Source organism: Hyperolius riggenbachi, chromosome 1, assembly GCF_040937935.1.
Source record: "Hyperolius riggenbachi isolate aHypRig1 chromosome 1, aHypRig1.pri, whole genome shotgun sequence".
NCBI classification, from domain to species: domain Eukaryota; kingdom Metazoa; phylum Chordata; class Amphibia; order Anura; family Hyperoliidae; genus Hyperolius; species Hyperolius riggenbachi.
Window position 1 is genome coordinate 351,598,925 of NC_090646.1, and position 20,069 is coordinate 351,618,993.

The following is a 20,069-nucleotide window of genomic DNA, read 5'->3' on the forward strand; positions in this document are numbered from 1 at the left end:
GGGGTGCTAATTTGTAAGCACCCCTGTAAAGCCTAAAGGTGCTCATTGGACTTTGGGCCCCTTAGCACAGTTAGGCTGCAAAAAAGTGCCACACATGTGGTATTGCCGTACTTAGGAGAAGTAGTATAATGTGTTTTGGGGTGTATTTTTACACATACCGATGCTGGGTGGGAGAAATATCTCTGTAAATGACAATTTTGTAATTTTTTTTACACACAATTGTCCATTTACAGAGATCTTTCTCCCACTCAGCATGGGTATGTGTACAAATACACCCCAAAACACATTATACTACTTCTCCTGAGTACGGCGATACCACATGTGTGGCACTTTTTTGCACCCTAACTGCGCTAAGGGGCCCAAAGTCCAATGAGTACCTTTAGGATTTCACAGGTCATTTTGAGAAATTTCGTTTCAAGACTACTCCTCACGGTTTAGGGCCCCTAAAATGCCAGGACAGTATAGGAACCCCACAAATGACCCCATTTTAGAAAGAAGACACCCCAAGGTATTCAGTTAGTAGTACGGTGAGTTCATAGAAGATTTTATTTTTTGTCACAAGTTAGCGGAAAATGACACTTTGTGAAAAAAAACAATAAAAATCAATTTCTGCTAACTTGTGACAAAAAATAAAATCTTCTATGAACTCACCGTACTACTAACAGAATACCTTGGGGTGTCTTCTTTCTAAAATGGGGTCATTTGTGGGGTTCCTATACTGTCCTGGCATTTTAGAGGCCCTAAACCGTGAGGAGTAGTCTTGAAACAAAATTTCTCAAAATGACCTGTGAAATCCCAAAGGTACTCATTGGACTTTGGGCCCCTTAGCGCAGTTAGGGTGCAAAAAAGTGCCACACATGTGGTATCGCCGTACTCGGGAGAAGTAGTACAATGTGTTTTAGGGTGTATTTTTACACATACCCATGCTGGGTGGGAGAAATAACTCTGTAAATGGACAATTGTGTGTAAAAAAATCAAAAGATTGTCATTTACAGAGTTATTTCTCCCACCCAGCATGGGTATGTGTAAAAAATTTAGGATTTCACAGGTCATTTTGCGACATTTGGTTTCAAGACTACTCCTCGCGGTTTTAGGGCCCCTAAAATGCCAGGGCAGTATAGGAACCCCACAAGTGACCCCATTTTAGAAAGAAGACACCCCAAGGTATTCCGTTAGGTGTATGGCGAGTTCATAGAAGATTTTATTTTTTGTCAGAAGTTAGTGAAAAATGACACTTTGTGAAAAAAAAACAATAAAAATCAATTTCCGCTAACTTTTGACAAAAAATAAAATCTTCTATGAACTCATCATACACCTAACAGAATACCTTGGGGTGTCTTTTTTTCTAAAATGGGGTCACTTGTGGGGTTCCTATACCGCCCTGGCATTTTACAGGCCCAAAACCGTGAGTAGTCTGGAAACCAAATGTCTCAAAATGACTGTTCAGGGGTATAAGCATCTGCAAATTTTGATGACAGGTGGTCTATGAGGGGGCGAATTTTGTGGAACCGGTCATAAGCAGGGTGGCCTTTTAGATGACAGGTTGTATTGGGCCTGATCTGATGGATAGGAGTGCTAGGGGGGTGACAGGAGGTGATTGATGGGTGTCTCAGGGGGTGGTTAGAGGGGAAAATAGATGCAATCAATGCACTGGGGAGGTGATCGGAAGGGGGTCTGAGGGGGATCTGAGGGTTTGGCCGAGTGATCAGGAGCCCACACGGGGCAAATTAGGGCCTGATCTGATGGGTAGGTCACGTGTGCTAGGGGGTGACAGGAGGTGATTGATGGGTGTCTCAAGGTGTGATTAGAGGGGGGAATAGATGCAAGCAATGCACTGGCGAGGTGATCAGGGCTGGGGTCTGAGGGCATTCTGAGGGTGTGGGCGGGTGATTGAGTGCCCTAGGGGCAGATAGGGGTCTAATCTGATAGGTAGCAGTGACAGGGGGTGATTGATGGGTAATTAGTGGGTGTTTAGGGTAGAGAACAGATGTAAACACTGCACTTGGGAGGTGATCGGACGTCGGATCTGCGGGCGATCTATTGGTGTGGGTGGGTGATCAGATTGCCCGCAAGGGGCAGGTTAGGGGCTGATTGATGGGTGGCAGTGACAGCGGGTGATTGATGGGTGGCAGTGACAGGGGGTGATTGATGGGTGGCAGTGACAGGGGGTGATTGATGGGTGATTGATAGGTGATTGACAGGTGATTGACAGGTAATCAGTGGGTTATTACAGGGGAGAACAGATGTAAATATTGCACTGGCGAATTGATAAGGGGGGGTCTGAGGGCAATCTGAGCGTGTAGGCGGGTGATTGGGTGCCCGCAAGGGGCAGATTAGGGTCTGATCTGATGGGTAACAGTGACAGGTGGTGATAGGGGGTGATTGATTGGTAATTAGTGGGTGTTTAGGGTAGAGAATAGATGTAAACACTGCGCTTGGGAGGTAATCTGATGTCGGCTCTGCGGGCGATCTATTGGTGTGGGTGGGTGATCAGTTTGCCCGCAAGGGGCAGGTTAGGGGCTGATTGATGGGTGGCAGTGACAGGGGGTGATTGATGGGTGGCAGTGACAGGGGGTGATTGATGGGTGATTGACAGGTGATTGACAGGTAATCAGTGGGTTATTACAGGGAAGGACAGATGTAAATAATGCCCTGGCGAATTGATAAGGGGGGGTCTGAGGGCAATCTGAGCGTGTAGGCGGGTGATTGGGTGCCCGCAAGGGGCAGATTAGGGTCTGATCTGATGGGTAACAGTGACAGGTGGTGATAGGGGGTGATTGATGGGTGATTGATGGGTAATTAGTGGGTGTTTAGAGGAGAGAATAGATGTAAACACTGCGTTTGGGTGGTGATCTGATGTCGGATCTGCGGGCGATCTATTGGTGTGGGTGGGTGATCAGTTTTCCCGCAAGGGGCAGGTTAGGGGCTGATTGATGGGTGGCAGTGACAGGGGGTGATTGATGGGTGGCAGTGACAGGGGGTGATTGATGGGTGATTGACAGGTGATTGACAGGTGATCAGTGGGTTATTACAGGGAAGGACAGATGTAAATAATGCCCTGGCGAATTGATAAGGGGGGGTCTGAGGGCAATCTGAGCGTGTAGGCGGGTGAGTGGGTGCCTGCAAGGGGCAGATTAGGGTCTGATCTGATGGGTAACAGTGACAGGTGGTGATAGGGGGTGATTGATGGGTGATTGATGGGTAATTAGTGGGTGTTTAGAGGAGAGAATAGATGTAAACACTGCACTTGGGTGGTGATCTGATGTCGGATCTGCGGGCGATCTATTGGTGTGGGTGGGTGATCAGATTGCCCGCAAGGGGCAGGTTAGGGGCTGATTGATGGGTGGCAGTGACAGGGGGTGATTGATGGGTGATTGATGGGTGATTGACAGGTGATTGACAGGTGATTGACAGGTGATCAGGGGGATAGATGCATACAGTACATGGGGGGGGTCTGGGGGGGGTCTGGGGGGGGTCTGGGGAAAATCTGAGGGGTGGGGGGTGATCAGGAGGGAGCAGGGGGCAGGGGGGATAAAAAAAAAAATAGCGTTGACAGATAGTGACAGGGAGTGATTGATGGGTGATTAGGGGGGTAATTGGGTGCAAACAGGGGTCTGGGGGGTGGGCAGGGGGGGGGGGGTCTGATGGGTGCTGTGGGCGATCTGGGGCAGGGGGGGGGGGGAAATCAGTGTGCTTGGTACAGACTAGGGTGGCTGCAGCCTGCCCTGGTGGTCCCTCGGACACTGGGACCACCAGGGCAGGAGGCAGCCTGTATAATACACTTTGTAAACATTACAAAGTGTATTATACACTTTGTATGCGGCGATCGTCGGGTTAACATCCTGCCGGCGCTTCCGTATGGCCGGCGGGATGTTACGGCAGGTGAGCGGCGCCAGGCGGAGGCGGAGGATCGCGTCACTGATGACGCGATCGCTCCGCCCATGCCCCTACAAGGACCGCCACCATTTGTCAATACGGCGGTCCTTGCGGGGTCCACTTCCCGGCCGCCATTTGTCAATACGGCGGTCGGGAAGTGATTAAAATGGCCTACCCCACATCTACCACACTTTAACTCTCTCAGTCAATCACCTTTTCCACAGTCCTGCCTTATGTCCCCCCCCCCACCCCCTTTAGATTGTAAGCCTTGGCAGCCCCCCCCCCCCCCCCTCCCTTAGTGTGTCCTTCTTAATTTTACTACCCCAGCAATGACACCCTTCTCATGGACTACCTTGGACTTGTTTTGCCGGGACTCTGTAAAACGCATTTTATACCCTGATTGTATGTATAACCTTGTGCTATGTTGTATAACCGTTTGCTACCTCCCTGTCTGTCACCCCTTTTTGCAATGTATGTATCCCTATTTATTGTCCAGCGCTGCGTAATATGTTGGCGCTTTATAAATACAATAAATAATAATATATATATAAATATATATATATATATATAATGTGTGTGTGTGTGTGTGTATATATATATATATATATATTTGCAAAGATATCCAGCTTCTCAGTGAGCCCGGTCCTACTGGTTCTCCCCCTCCCAGTATGTAAAAGTTACATGGTGAACAGAGATACCGCTGCGATTGGAAGCCATGAACATGGGACTTGCTGACCATAGGTGTACAGACAGATGGAGAGACAGCACTCTAAACTGCATTTTCTGGCCAAGTACAGGCTCTTCTGGGAACACAGGCTCAATTGCAATTATGACCCCAGTGACCTCTGCTCTTAAAGTGATATGAAGGCTGCCATATTTGTTTCCTTTTAAGCAATATCAGTTGCCTGGCTATCCTGCTGATCCTCTGCCTCTAACACTTTTAGCCATAGACCCTGAACAAGCATGCAGCAGATCAGGTTTTTCTGACAATATTGTCACATCTGACAATATTAGCTGCATGTTTGTTTCTGGTGTGATTCAGACACATTGTAAATAGTGTTGATCGCATATCTCTGTGTTTGATCCATGGGAAAAGCATGGGGCAGTTGCGAATGGGCTTCATAGGTTTGCTTTACTCGCGGACGAGCAAGCAGCGGCCTTTTGCTAGGAACCGCGTGTTCGGCCATCCCTAGTGATGTAACATGATTCTGTTCATTCAGTCTAAATCATTTGGCTGGGTGATGATGTCATTCATTTGGTCCAAAATACTTGATTGGGTTTCACATAATGGACTGCAATTTGTCAGCGTACCCAAGCTTGTTACTCCCTACTGACCCACCCAGGAGTTGCAGCCAGAGAGAACAGGAAGAATGCTGTACTGCAGGGACATGAATATTTGGCTTATGAAGCGGGTACTTTGGCCACTTCTTCTCTACTAAAACAGTGATTATATTAACTTACCATCCTCATTGCTATTAATATGTGCAATTGTGGTTTGATGGGTTTTAACTGTAGTTTCAATTCATTCTGTAAAAAGTTAATAAGGTCAAGGGCTGTGTGCTTTAAATATTTTATTGTTCAAAATTAAAGCCCTTAGTCCATTGCATCACAACAGACAATATTATCACAGCGTGATACAATGATATCCCTATGGGGCATTTACATTGAATGCAACATGGTGCAACAGGTTCTGACGAAGTTAACTGGGTAACTCATGCATTTACAGTGGCAGGAAACATACTTTCATTTTACTGTATGCGTCACTGTCCCTCACTGTATAGTCGCAGCTCATGTGTAACGCTCAGTGCGACTTTTTGTGAGCGTTGGGTTGTGATCCTATCACAATACAACCTGCACAGTGTGAAAGCTATGGACCCTTATTCAATTCACTTTTTCTTCTAGGTTTTCTCCTAGGTGATTTTGTCACATCCTATTATTAAAATGCCTTTAAAGGACATCCGAGGTGAAAATAAACGAATGAAATAAATTTTTTTATCTATCTTTTTTCTCCTAAAAATGACTTTTAAGATATTCCACAGTTTTATTGTATGTTTAAGGCCGCATTCACAGTGCCACGTTGCGGAGCTGCATTATAAAGTCTTATAACAAAGCTTACCGCACTGCAATCATAATCCGATGGGCCGTTCACAGTGCAATGTTATCGTCCTGTTGAAAATGTTGCGTTGTGGTAACTTACAGTGCGTTACTTCTAAACGCAGCCGTGTCGCGACTTTAAGGTCGCATTAAACCGCAACGTCCCACTGTGAATATGCCCTTAATGTACTTTTTAAGCTTTAACTGTTTTTTGTTTTGTTTTTGCTCAATGACACATTCATTAAAGTATGTAAGAGCTAAAATCTATGAACTATTGAACCTTTTTATCTCTTGCCTGCTCTCAGAAGCCATTTTCTGATAGGAAAGTGTTTTATAGTTGGAATTTCTTATCAGTGAGGGTCAGGACTGAGTCAGCCACTTACATACCTGATATAACTCTTTCAGGCAGAGAAAGAAAAAAAGGAACACAGCACAGTTATTTGGTACTGGGCACTGTACATACACATGTCTATCTCATCATGTCACATGTCACCTAGGGTATCCTTTAAGCCACCAGCAAGCATGAAAATACTCAAAATACGCAGCACTTTTTCACCTACTCTTTGGTACTTTGTCAATTACAGAGTGCTGAAAAGTTATTTTAACCAGTTTACCCCCGCCCGTACGAATTTCTCCGTCCCTTTTTCCACCTTTAACCCCCAAGGACGGAGAAATCCGTACTTTCCGCGCTCCCGCCGCTGCCCGTGCTCCCGCTCGCACTAGCGCGCACTCCTGCGGGTAAACACGCCGCCCGGAGATCAAAGAACGTGAAAATCCATTCCCGTTCGTTGATCTAAGCCCCGCAATGATCCGCTAAGCAGCGTGATCATTGTGAAAAAAAAATTACCCAGCCTCCTACTACTTCCTCCAAGCGTCCGGAAGGACGCTTGGAGGTCGCATTAAACAAAAAGTTACTGTTGCCATCTTGTGGCCAAATAGTAAAACTACACCCTAAACATTTTTCACATACAAATAAATTACTTATACACAAAAAATTAACTCATTACCTCCCACACTCCCCGGTTTTTTTTTTTTTGTAATTAAAAAAAATTAAAAAATTTACAATTAAAAAAAATACATAAATAGTTACCTTAGGGACTGAACTTTTTAAATATTTATGTGAGGAGGGTACAACACTGTTACTTTATAAACTATGGGCTTGTAATTAGGGTTGGACGCAAAACTGAAAAAAATGCACCTTTATTTCCAAATAAAATATTGGCGCCAAACATTGTGATAGGGGCATAATTTAAATGTTTTTATAACCGGGACAAAAGGGCAAATAAATTTCATGGATTTTAATTACAGTAGCATGCATTATTTAAAAACTATAATGGCCGAAAACTGAAAAATAATTAATTTTTTCCCACATTTTTCCTATTTTCCCATTAAAACACATTTAGAATAAAATAATTCTTGGCATAATGTCCCACCTAAAGAAAGCCTAATTGGTGGCGGAAAAAAACAAGATATAGTTCATTTCATTGTGATAAGTAATGATAAAGTTATAGACGAATGAATGGAAGGAGCGCTGAAAGGTGAAAATTGCTCTGGTGCTCAGGGGGTAAAACCCCTCAGTGGTGAAGTGGTTAAACAGAAGAAAAGAAAAATATCTCCTGTGAGATAACTTAGGAGAAAGAAGATGACTTGAATAAGGGCCAAAAAGTGGTGTGCTAGAAATGTCCAATTCATAGAACATTAAAATGATTTTACTTATTCCACTGAAAAGTAAATGTGCTGATGTGCAATTCATTATGGACAGACAATTATAGGAATGGAATTATACCAAACAGGTTTTACAATAATAGGCAGCTGGCAACTGTGCAACCTACTTAGATAGCTGCACAGCCCAGGAGTCTTGTGAGATGTTCAAAACTCCACCCCCTCTTTCCACATTTTGTGATTCTTTAAAAACCTACTGCTTCCTTCCTCTCCTGTCATATATTTTTTTAGCAGCAAGGAAAAAGTCTGCTGGATCTCTTGTGTAATCACAGGTAAGTCTCTGCATGACTAAAGTTTGTTTGGTTTTAACTGAATTTCAAACTCTTCTTGTAAATGATGAATAATTCAAGCGTACAAAGATCACTGTGATGCATAAATGAATGGCTGGAGAAAAAAAAAATACATGAAAGTGGAAGATCCTTGTGGAAAGTAGCTTAGCATTCAAACTGATTAGTTTAAATCTCTTGCGTAATTCCATTTTTTTTTTAAATAACTGCAGTCATTTGGACTTCTTTCTTATACCAGACTGTAGCAGTTCTGGACGCCTTCACACAATAGAATTGTACCTGTGCAGATCATCATTAAGCTTAGTGTTTACAAATTATTTTGTTGATTTTAGGTGGAATGGAAAGTTATGAGTCCTACGTGCAAAACAAACTGACGTTCTCTCTCTGGGATTATGGGGTCTTTGCAGTAATGCTCTTGGCATCTACAGGAATTGGACTCTTCTATGCCCTGTTTCATGGGGGGCAAAAGACCCCTGATGATTTCTTCACGGGGGGCAGAAGTATGTCAGCTGTCCCGGTAGGCTTATCCCTGTCCGCCAGCTTCATGTCTGCAGTACAAGTGCTCGGAGTTCCAGCTGAAGCCTACCGATACGGTTCAAAGTTCCTACAAATGTGCATTGGTCAGACTTTAAACAGCTTATTAACTGCCTATATCTTCATGCCAATGTTCTACAGACTTGGGATCACCAGTACTTACCAGGTAAGGAACTTATAACTTCAATGTGTCTTCTAGTGATTTGTTGCTTCCAGTATTTTGCTATAAGGAATTTCTTCAGTCCCTTATTACTACTTATACCTCTATTAATTGTTTGTTTGTTTTTTCCACTATGAATAATAATAAGTTAGCCAACAAATTGTATCATCCTGATTCAAAATGTATTTTTTTTTTACTGTGATTAATGCTTGCTTTGTCTGCATACCTATAGTATTTGGAAATGAGGTTTTCTAGAAGTGTTCGGCTGTGTGGCACTATCCAGTTCCTTGTGGGGACAGTAAGTATATTCTTTTGCATAATGCGATGCTTTAAAAAAAAAGATGCCAAGCTCTTAATATCAACCTCCCTTTTTTTGTTCTTACAGACCTTATACACGGGGATCGTGATTTATGCTCCTGCTCTAATCCTAAACCAAGGTTACTATTTTTCTAGTCTTCTAATTAAAGGAGAACTCTGAAGTGTGATAAATAAAATATCCCTCTAGTTACATTAGTTATATAACATCTAATTGCTGAGTGTATATCTTCCCTTGCATATATGTTTTGAAAGACTGATAAAAATAGTTGTTGTTTTTTTAAGTTCCTATCTGTCAGGGGCATAACTAGGGGGAAGCAGCCCCTGCGACTGCAGGAGGGCCCAGAGGTGTGGGAGGTCCCCAAGTAGTAACCTTCCCTTTCTGTGATACAGATCAGGTGTTTTGTGGCTACACTTGTTACGGGTGTGGAGATGCTGATGGCCACACTTGTTGGATGAGCCTTGTAAGATGGTCCTCCAGGCTGTGAGGGTCATCAAGAAGAGGCAAAGGAAGGGTTGTGAACATTAAGGGGCCTCATCAAAGTTTTGCAATTAATGATAAGCAGTGTCCCAATGATAAGCCATTCCAATGTCTGTAAAAACTATACTGTTATTTTGGGAACTGTTAGCCAAGCAACCAGTGCCTTTTGTCTCAAAAAAAAGCTTTGCAGCTGATAAGTTCCTTTGACACTTCATGGAGTTCTCTTTTAAAATCAAGCAACCAACACTTAATCAACATTTTCATGCATGTTGTTCTTTTTCTTTTAGTAACTGGGCTAGACATCTGGGCATCTCTGTTTTCAACTGGAGCAATATGCACATTTTATACATCCGTGGTGAGTTTGATTTTAGACCATTTAGTTATCTCTTTTATGAGCCAGTCCCTTATCATTCCATTTAACAAAAAACTCCCATTGCATGAGATATCCAGGAAGCAATATCCTCTGCAATATGTAAATGCGGCTCACCTTTATTGCCAATACCAATGAATGAAGTGGTGTGACCTGGTTGTGGCATACAGCTAGCACAGACAGAAATCAGACTGGGAAGTTTGCATGCTGATATTCCTTGGACTGTCCATAGAAATGCCTACAAAGCTCTATACAAACAGTAGTCCTTGCCAGCCAAAACCATCATTATCTAGAAGTTAGAAGTATTGGGGCTACACAGACTACATGCTCTTTGTTCGGCTACACAGACTACTGTGAAAGTGAGCTGAGAACCACGAAACGCGTTGCCAATACATATTTCAAGTTTTTTATTTGTCGTATAAAGTTGTAGTCATTGAGATAATCCACCTCTCCTTTTTTCATTTTTGTTCTTTTTAACTCAGTTTCATACCTTGGTGGGTGCCTCTTACCACCTTTTGTGCTTTTCACCCCCTTGTTATTGGTCCTACATGGCATAGCCACACTCGGTACCAGTTTTTTTTCCTAAGGGCGCAACCGCGTCCTGTACTTTCTGGACTCCCGAGTGGAATCAGGTTTGTGAATCTCCACTTGCCATAAGTGGTTGGTTGCCCCTGTGAGTACCATTTTCCTTTTTTCACACATTACTCCCTTTGATGACATATTGCGCTATTTGGGCTCCTGTTTTCTGTGTGCTTTTTTCAAGGTGCCAAGTCACCATTTCTTCTTTTCATCAAATCACGTTGTAAACATAAAGGAGACTTGAGTCCAGGGATCGGGGCTAAGCTTTGTACAGATGCATCATTAGCCTGTAGTTCTTTTGCTGTGAACAGGGGAGGATGGCTGACAGTGAGGTGCATTGTGTAGTGGCACGGAGCAGGTGGCATGAGAGTAGGAGAGCAATGCTCTCAGCCTATACTCAGCTGAGACAATCTACCAGGTTAATCGTTCCCCAATGCATCAAAGGGGTTGAGGACCACTGTGCACACGTTAGTTTCTTGGCAGAGGCAGCCCTGACTGGCCGCCTAATCCAAGAAAATTCTAGCATTTGATCTAGGCTTTAAATTGGAAGAATGGCTGTCAGACATAAGGATTATGAATGATAATTCTGGCTGTCAAAAGTCTAATGTCAATACAGGTCTGACTGTCCATTTATTGCCAAAGCCCTATCAAACCCACATTCCAAGGGTATATTTGTGCTGAGATTACTGTTATCAGTGTACGTTTTAGTCACTGTTTACGGTTTTCAGCTTTACTACATCAGCCACCATTTGCTTAGTAAAGTCCGTTTTGTTACGCCCAGCCTGTTCTTTTGGCCTTGATGTGAGAGAATATGAATTCTGGATTGTGAGAGCACACCAGTTCATAATAGTACTCCTTGTTCATGTTCTTTTTCTAAATATGTTATTATATTTTATTTCTTGGGACAACACTGAAGACATGACACTTTTCTTACAATGTAAACTGGTCAGTGTACAGCTTGTATAACAGTGTAAAGTTGCTGTCCCATCAAAATAACATTCAGCAATTAATGTCTAAACCAATGGCAACCAAAGTGAGTACACCCCTAAGTGAAGTATGTCAAAATTCTGCTCGAAGTGTCAATATTTTGCGTGCCGACCTGTAATGCTGGGGGGGTCATACTTTCTGACCACCCAGTACAACAAGGCTAAGAGCTGGATAATGGAAGAGGCTACACAGGCTGCCCAGAGCAACTGCAGCTCTGGGCTTCCGATATCACTACAAATAAGACACAATGGCAGCGCAGTGCGATGTTGCGCTGCCCTTGCGATAGCAAGCACTCAGACAGGTACAAGACAGGACTATAGATTGGAGTGTAACTAGACAAGTAAGACACAATGGCAGCGCAGTGAGATGTTGCGCTGCCTTAGCGATAGCAAGCATTCAGACAGGTACAAGACAGGACTAGATTGGAGCGCAACTAGTAGCAACTAGTAGCAACCACAGCTCACAGTCACTAGCAGGCTAACAACAATCACCAGCAAGTATCCACACAGACAAAACTACAGGAAAGAACATAACTAATAGCAACCGCAGCAAATAGTTATGTTTCCTGAACAAGAGTAGCAGCAATACTACAGTCACCAACGTGGTGATGGCAGAATCCAATCTATCAGGATAATGGACTTCACTGATCCACCACGGATGGAGTGAACGTCCATCAGGCATGGAAACTAGGCAATAAACAATAATACAGAAAAATAATAAACGACTCAACTAATGGATAAATATATATTAGCAAGTCTGCATATATATTTATCAAGAACTAGCTAAAGCACAAGTAATAAGGTCGCATTGAACTACAATAACAGAACTATACAGAGTAGCCCAGTGCCCAGCAGACCAGCATAGTGATCGCTATGATGGGCGAGGTCTAAAAGGGGAGACAGACTTTTATGCCGGCATCGACCAATGGATGCAAGCATGCAAATCTCCACACAGCTGAATGGTAATCATTCAATCCTGAGCTGGCTTGATTACCATTTGCTAGCTGGTTGTGAATGCAAAGGACTCCCATAGGAAATACAAGCAGTATTATGTAACAACATGCCTGCAGGAAATCCAGGGCTATCTGGCCACAGCTCAGCTATAGTAAGCTATTGGTGGAATGATGACAGCATCCTGAGCTGCCCAGAACTGCAGAGCAATTGCAAATGACAATGTGACTCATTGCGAATGCACAACCAAATGCAGGCAGACAAACTAGAACTGTCCGTTTGCGGTCCACCGCAATGGACAGAACGCGCCACAGGAGGAATCCTTACACCACCATTATTTTCCAGCACTGCCTTAACTCTCTTGTGCATAGGGTCCACTAGAGCTTCGCAGGCTGCCACTGGAATCCTCTTCCACTCCTCCATGATAAAGCTGGTGAATGTAAAACAACTTGTGCTCCTCCACCTTCTGTTTGAGGATCCCCACAGATGCTAAATAGGGTTTAGGCCTGGAGACATATTTGGCCAGTCAAGCATATTCACCGTCAGTTTCTTTAGCAAGACAGTGGTTGTCTTAGAGGTGTATTTAGGGTTTTTATCATGTTGGAACACTGCCCTGCAGCCAAGTTTCTGAAGGGAGGGGATTGTGCTCTACTTTGGTATGTCTCAGTACATGTTGGCAGTCATGGTTCCCTCAATGAACCATAGCTCCCCAGTTCCGGCAGCACTCATGCAGCCCCAAACCATGGCACTCCTACCACCATGCTTGTCTGTAGGCAAGACACACTTGCCTTTGTACTCCTCAGGTGGTTGCTGCCACACATACTTGACACCATATGAATCAAATAAGTTTATCTTGATTTCAAGAGACCTTCTCAGGGTGAGGCATGTTATGAGTGGAACATGATATTGGCCACCATGCCACAGCTCAGTTTCTGAGTGTTGGCAATCTTGTTGTAGCCTAGGCCATCTTTATGTAGATCAACAATTTTTTCTTAAATCCTCAGAGATTTCTCTGCCATGAGGTGCATGTTGACCTTCCAGTGATCAGTATGTGAAAACGAACCTGAGACCTTGTAACACAACCAAGTAACATGACCCTGGGGAGGGAAACTGTCCAATCGGTCAGAATTTTGACATCTATTCAGTAGAGGTACACACACTTTTGTTGCCAGCAGTTTGGAAATGAATGGATGTGTGTTGAGTTGTCTTGATGGGATAGCAAATTTACACTATTATACAAACTGTACACTGACTGCTTTACATTGTATCTAAGAGACATATCCTCAGTGTTGCCCCATGGAAAGATACAATAAAATATGAAAGCTGAATGATGTAAAATAGAGTGGCATATTTTATTTTTATTTAAAGATCCAAGCATTTTTTTTCCAAAGGGTTTCTTTTTGTTTTGTTTTCCATAATTTAGGAAAAATATAGTGTGTGTTTGCGTGTGTGTGTGTGATACACGTGTGTTGTCAGATCTTTCAATTGTTACAATCAATCAAAAAAAATAATTTGTGATTTTTTAACCACTTTGCATTTTGTGTTTTTTTCCCCTTAAAGATTCCTGACAATTTTGGCATTTCAGCTGTCACTATTGATAAAGTAATAACGTTTTAATTACATATGCCATCAAAGTGATACATATGTTTTTTTTCAGGAAAATCTAGGCTTTCTTTGGAATATATTTATTTTTAAGAATTCATAAATTTTATAGGCATTTTATAGGAAAAATAATAGATTTAAGTGCAAAAAATACATTTTTTTCATGTTTCACGCTTCATAAATTTTACATGACAAGTGCTACAGTTATAAAACCTCTCAAAATATGTTATTTGTCCTTTCCCGTATATAAAATGATACCCAGGTGCGAATGTACAGGCGATTTTTATGAGGTGACGATTGATGAAGGGGAGCACGTATTCCCCGAGCCAATCACAGAGCCTGTAATTAATGGACATGTATTTTTAATAAGAAATTAATAAAATTAATCCTTTCCAAAGCCCCCAACCAACCCCAGTTACCAAACACTTGTAAAAAAAAGTTTACAAAAAATAGTTGCCTTAATGACTGAGCTTTTTTTAGATACGTATGTCATGGTTTATATTACTGTTATTTTAGTGTGCTGTGTTACAAACACCCAAACCAGAAAAAATACACCTTTAATTCCAAATAATATATTGCCACCATACATTGTACTAGGAACATAATTTAAATGTTGGAATAACCGGGATTAATGGGAAAATAAAATGGGTGGGTTTTACTTATAGTAGTATTGCTTATTTTAAAACTATAGGTGATGGAATTGGAGAAATATTGTATTTTTTTTTTCTTGTTTTTCCCTATGAAAAGCGAAAAGAGTGAAGGAGAGCACAACCCCAATAGTATTGTAAGCAGATGTGCCAAGGCAAGCTCGATCACCACTCGAGTTCTGGATCAGAAAAGGAAGAAGCCGGCACCATCCAATGCTCTTTTACTGTTTTATTTAACCTCTTGAGGACTGCAGGGCTAAACCCCCCTAGTGACCAGGCCATTTTTAGTAAAATTGGCCACTGCAGCTTTAAGGCCAAGCTGCAGGGCCGCACAACATAGCACACAAGTGATCCCCCCCCCTTTTCTCCCCACCAACAGAGCTCTCTGTTGGTGGGGTCTGATCGCTCCCCCCATGTTTATTTTTTTTTTGTGATAAATATTATTGTTGCCATTTTTAAATAAAAAAAACCCTGTTTCTTTAAATGTTCTCCCTCCCTCCCCCCAGCCAGCCAATCATTGTGATCAGCTCTCATAGGCTTCACCCTATGAGAGCCGATCGCTCTCTTGTCCCCCAGGGGGACAGCCATGTCACACGGCTGTCCCCAGTGCAGCGCTGCTGCTGATCGCATCGCTGCACAGAGTACATAGACGGCGATCACGGCGTAATCGCCATCTAACAGTCTCCCGAGCGGTAATAGCTGCTCGGAGACTGAAGGCGGGGCAGAGCTCCACCCCCCTAGCAGGTGATGCGCGCACAGCATGCGCGCGATCTCCTGCAAAACAGAGCCCCAGGACTTTACGCCAATTGGCGTTAGGCGGTCCTGGGGCTGCCGCCACGGCCACGCCCATCAGCGTGACGCGGTCGGCAAAAGGTTAAAGGCTGTCATAATAGTACAGCAGTACAAATTGCGATGTTTCGGAGCGATGTCCTAGCTCCTTTATCAAGCCATGACAGCCACAACACAATACATTCACAGGCAAGTTTATATAGAACATCATATTAAATTAAACCAATCACAGGCTAGTGTCACCATTAGCCAATCCCTGTCAGGCATGCATATACCGGACCTGATAGGGAACTGTTTTTATAATAAAGGAACCAACAGAAACGATCTGCTCACCTTTGAAAAATGTGTCTGCTCCCATGACCACGCACCGCACCGATGACAGCCCCCTATCCCACAATGCACACCGATGGTAACACCCCTGATGGGGAACTGTGTGCACAGGAGGGCAACGCTGCAACGTCAAAAACGTTGCCAGGGAGACGGCAGGTCGCGAGCAGAAGACTCCGCCCGCCTAAAGGAGGCAGGACGCAAGCATCACTGTCTCACGCCAGCTGATCACATGGAAAGATCTCCACCAATCAGCCGGCCTACCGTCTCCCTGTATGACAACAACGGCATCTGAGCATGCCGCGTTGTCAAGGAGATGGAATGCCAGCGGGGCTGTCCGTGCGGGGAATGAAAACAGACACATAAGCACAAGCGAGGAGAGTCCCCACTACACCAGAGGCTCACAAGCAAGGTGTCGATTACTAGAGTCTATCAAACTTAGATCAAGAATAGAGGCACAAACTACAGAGTAATAAAACAAAACTAAAAACAAGGACCACAAATTAAACTGCATAAACTAAAATAAAGTAAAATAAAATTATATTAGCGGTAATAAATCATATTCACGATTCATACCACGGGGCTCTAAGGTGTCAAGAATACGAATCCAGTGAGCCTCACGGTACAACAGGGCGAGTTCCTTGTGGGAGACAAAAAAGACACAGAGGGACCGGGAGCCCGATCTGGTGTATTATCAAAAGGACACCAGAGTATGTGTGCAATAGGAGGAAATATACTCACAAGGTTTAGGCTGCTATATATATGCAACCACTTTTGATCGCATGTGAGGAAGTACCGTCCTCACTCGGCCTTGCTTCTAGCAGTGTGGTTGGTTGCAGCTCCAAGAGAAAAGTATGCCACTGGAAGAGCCTTCCAAGTGTGCACTCCCCTGGACAGGGGTAGGATGAACTGGGAGAAGGGTAGGAGGCGCCCGTGGACATATAACTGTAAACTTTGTAGTAATTCAAATAAGGGCTGGGTCCCCCTTCCCAGGCCCACCCACTGGCTGCTGTGCCTGCCCACTAGCTTTCCCACCCCTGTGCTTACCACCATTTTACAGTGGTTCCCAACCTTCTTGAAGTTGTGACACATCACGCCAAATGCTTACGCACTCCCTTCCTCAACTATAGGTAGCCAGGAGTAGGCGCCCTCAGGATAGATAGCTAAGAGTTGGTGCCTCAGGATAGGTAGTGAGGTGTAAGTGCCCTCAGGATGGGTAGCTAGGAGTAGGTGCCTTCAGGATGAATAGATTGAAGTAGGTGCCCTCAGGATAAATAGCTAGAGGTAGATGCCCTCGGGATACATAGTTAGGAGTCGGTGCCATCAGGAAAGGTAGGGAGGTGTAGGTGCCCTCAGGATAGGTAGAGAGGTGTAGGTGCTCTCAGGATAGCTAGGAGTAGGTGCCCTCAGTATAGGTAGTGAGGTGTAGGTGCTCTCAGGATAGCTAGGAGTAGGTGCCCTCAGGATAGTTAGCGAGATGTAGGTGCCTGCAGGATAGATAGCTAGGAGTAGGTGCCACCAGTTGCATGTGCAGGCAGCTAACTCACCAGCTCCATTTTCTTGTGCTGACATCTCTGTTCAGTACACCGCTTTGTCTCTCACCTTGCTGATCCATCCTGCCTCCCTCACCTCTGATAGTTAGAGCCAAGCTACAGAAAAATGGCCGTCGATGTCCACATTTGTGGACATCGGTGGTCATTTTCTTGTAGCCCTACTCTAACTACAGACCAGGCAGAGCAGAGACGCGGGGTGGGAGATGGAGCAGTACACAGGGGACACGGCGACACATACCCCAGGCTGCCGCAACACATGCATGTGTCGTGGCACAGAGGTTGGGAAACATTAGTTAATGCCAGTGTGTTGGGGGGAGCCGGGCCTCTCACTCTAGTGTTATTTGCTCCCCCCCTTCCCCTGATGGCAGCCCTGCATAACAGCTCAGTGCTGACAGATTTTGTCCATGTATCAAAAAATTTGCTTATAGTCAGTTGAACAGTGCTCATAGCTATTAGTCTGCCAAGTCTATAAGCAGCTAAAATTGCATGTTATAGGCTGAAGCAACAGGTTTTGTGTCCTAATAACTCACATAATCATAAATAAACTAAGTTTATGCATTCATATGCTTCTGTTTGTTTTTCTTATGTTCCCTGTAGGGTGGCATGAAAGCTGTGATCTGGACAGATGTTTTCCAGGTGTTGGTTATGCTCTCAGGATTCTTTGCAATAATTATACGTGGAACGTTACTAGTAGGTGGAGTCAATGAAGTCTTAGATATTGCAAGTAACTACTCCAGGATTAACTTTGGAGAGTAAGTATACTTTTCAATCATGTATTAGAAGGAATAAATCGCCCTTGCTTAAAGGACCACAATCGCCAAACATTGTAAAATTTAAAATGTATTTAAACACATATACATAGGAAGTATGTTTCTTTTGGATTAAAATGAGCCATAAATTACTTTTCTCCTATGTTGCTGTCACTTACAGTAGGTAGTAGAAATCTGATTTCTCAGCATGGCCTTTATTCTTTATAAAGACACTCCTTGAAAAGGTTTTATACAAAGATGCTGGCCAACCTCCTTGCTCTCCGTACACTTTTTTGGCAGTAAGACGGAGCAACTACCATTCACTAAGTGCATTTGAAAATAAAGAAAACCCTGAGAATCCCCCATGAAGATATGGGCTAGTCCAAAAGCTGTCGGTAATATCAGATTTCTACTACCTATTTTTTTTTGAAAGAAATGTATGTCTTATTTGTATGTGTTTACGTGTATTTTAAATTTAACAATTTTCACGATAGTGGTCCTTTCAGCTCATCCTATACATTGGTTGATTTTTCTGTAAGATTCAATCACTTTGAAAGAATCATACTAAACTCTCTTTACAACAACTCTTACTCAATAAACATTTAATAGATTTGGAACAGTGAATCGGGAGTGTGATTGGAAGTGATGATAAATATGCATCATTTGAAGTCATCACACATTTTCGTTCTGTATCAAACAGTACAAACTAGCAGAGTGGCTGGGGATTCATGTTCACACAGTTTTTAGTACAAATCTGATCAATAGTTGGTTTACCAATACTGTTTACACTAACTGGAATTCCTAGGAACCCAGCACTGTCCTTATCACATGCCAGTCCCTAGCATCATCCAGAACAAACTGTACTTTGGTCGAAGCCAGCACGAAATCACGACAGCGAGACCTCGAACAGACCTGCCAGGTGGCCTGCCTCTGGCTCTGCCTTTTGTTTTGTCCATATCGGGGGGGATGAAGTGAAAGGTATGCACTGACTTGAATAATACAATGTACGGTTACACAGGTGCAGTGAGTTGGTATGCAGTGACTGCTGGTACAACAATGTGCGGTTACACAGGTGCAGTGAACAGGTTGCAGTGACTGGTATTAAAAATGTGCAGCTGCCTGTCACACACACAGGTACCCTGAACAGGTGCAATGACTGGTGGTATTAACAATGCGTGCGCTCACGTAGGTATAGGTATCTAGGTGCACTGAACAGTGAACAGGTGCAGTGATTGGGATTACAAATGTGCAGCTGCCTGTCACACACACTGGTAGTCACTAAATGTGCTGGGCCTGGCAGTGGCACAGTAGGAATTAAGGTGCCAAAGGCCAGCTGCGACTGACTGACAGGGCTGTTGTGAGAAAACGCAGAAAAGCCGCCGCATATGCCAAGAGCAAGGCGGCTGAATCCGCGTCCAAAGCGGCGGTTTGCACGCATAGACACGTGTCTGGTAGTATGGTGGAATGCGGAAAAGCCGCCGCATGTCCTGACAGCAAAGCGGCTGTTTCCGCGTCCAACGCGGCAGTTTGCATGCAGCAGCATGCGCTTGGTGTGGCTGGGTCTGTTAGTGCACATAGGCAGATGGAGAGCTACGCGCGCGCGGGCCTGAACTCAGGACCTTTATACCAGCAGGGGAAGTGTCAGCTTATCAGGAAGATCAGCTGATTCCTGCAGGACTCATGATTGGCTGAATGTGCCAGAAACCGGCTGGAACTGGGAATCCACACTGAGTCAGATTCTTGATAGCTTAAAGTACTAGTGAATTGTATTATTTGTTAGACCAGTTCCAGGGTGTTGAGATCAAGGCCCTCACACCCAAGACTAGGCATTGTACATTATCTGTTATGACCTTCTGCTTTCCTGACCATCCCTCTGCTTTCTGATTCGGTACCACGCATATCTGTTATCACGTTGCCAAACCCTGCCTGTCTTGGATACCGAATCAGCCTTCTGTCTTTGTACCTTATCTGTCTGTCTGTTGCCGACCTGGCTAGTCCGACCTCGAGAACTATCTCCTCTGTTTAGAGATAGTTCACAGATCTGTCA

General features: G+C 43.8%; 1 protein-coding gene across 2 annotated transcripts in view; it reads left to right on the top strand.

Annotated features, from left to right (window-relative positions):
• SLC5A5 (solute carrier family 5 member 5) overlaps positions 1 to 20,069 on the top strand; it is a 305,199-nt gene that overhangs the window by 104,099 nt on the left and 181,031 nt on the right. Inside the window, exons 1-6 of one of the 2 annotated variants that reach the window (XM_068234113.1) lie at positions 7,901 to 7,964; positions 8,312 to 8,679; positions 8,906 to 8,971; positions 9,059 to 9,110; positions 9,757 to 9,824; positions 17,871 to 18,025. In XM_068234113.1, coding sequence (XP_068090214.1) covers positions 8,317 to 8,679; positions 8,906 to 8,971; positions 9,059 to 9,110; positions 9,757 to 9,824; positions 17,871 to 18,025 — 704 coding nt within the window. In that variant the 5' untranslated portion in view covers positions 7,901 to 7,964; positions 8,312 to 8,316. Of the gene's footprint in view, positions 1 to 7,900; positions 7,965 to 8,311; positions 8,680 to 8,905; positions 8,972 to 9,058; positions 9,111 to 9,756; positions 9,825 to 17,870; positions 18,026 to 20,069 lie in introns of those variants that run through there. The other variant, XM_068234114.1, reaches the window with a different exon arrangement.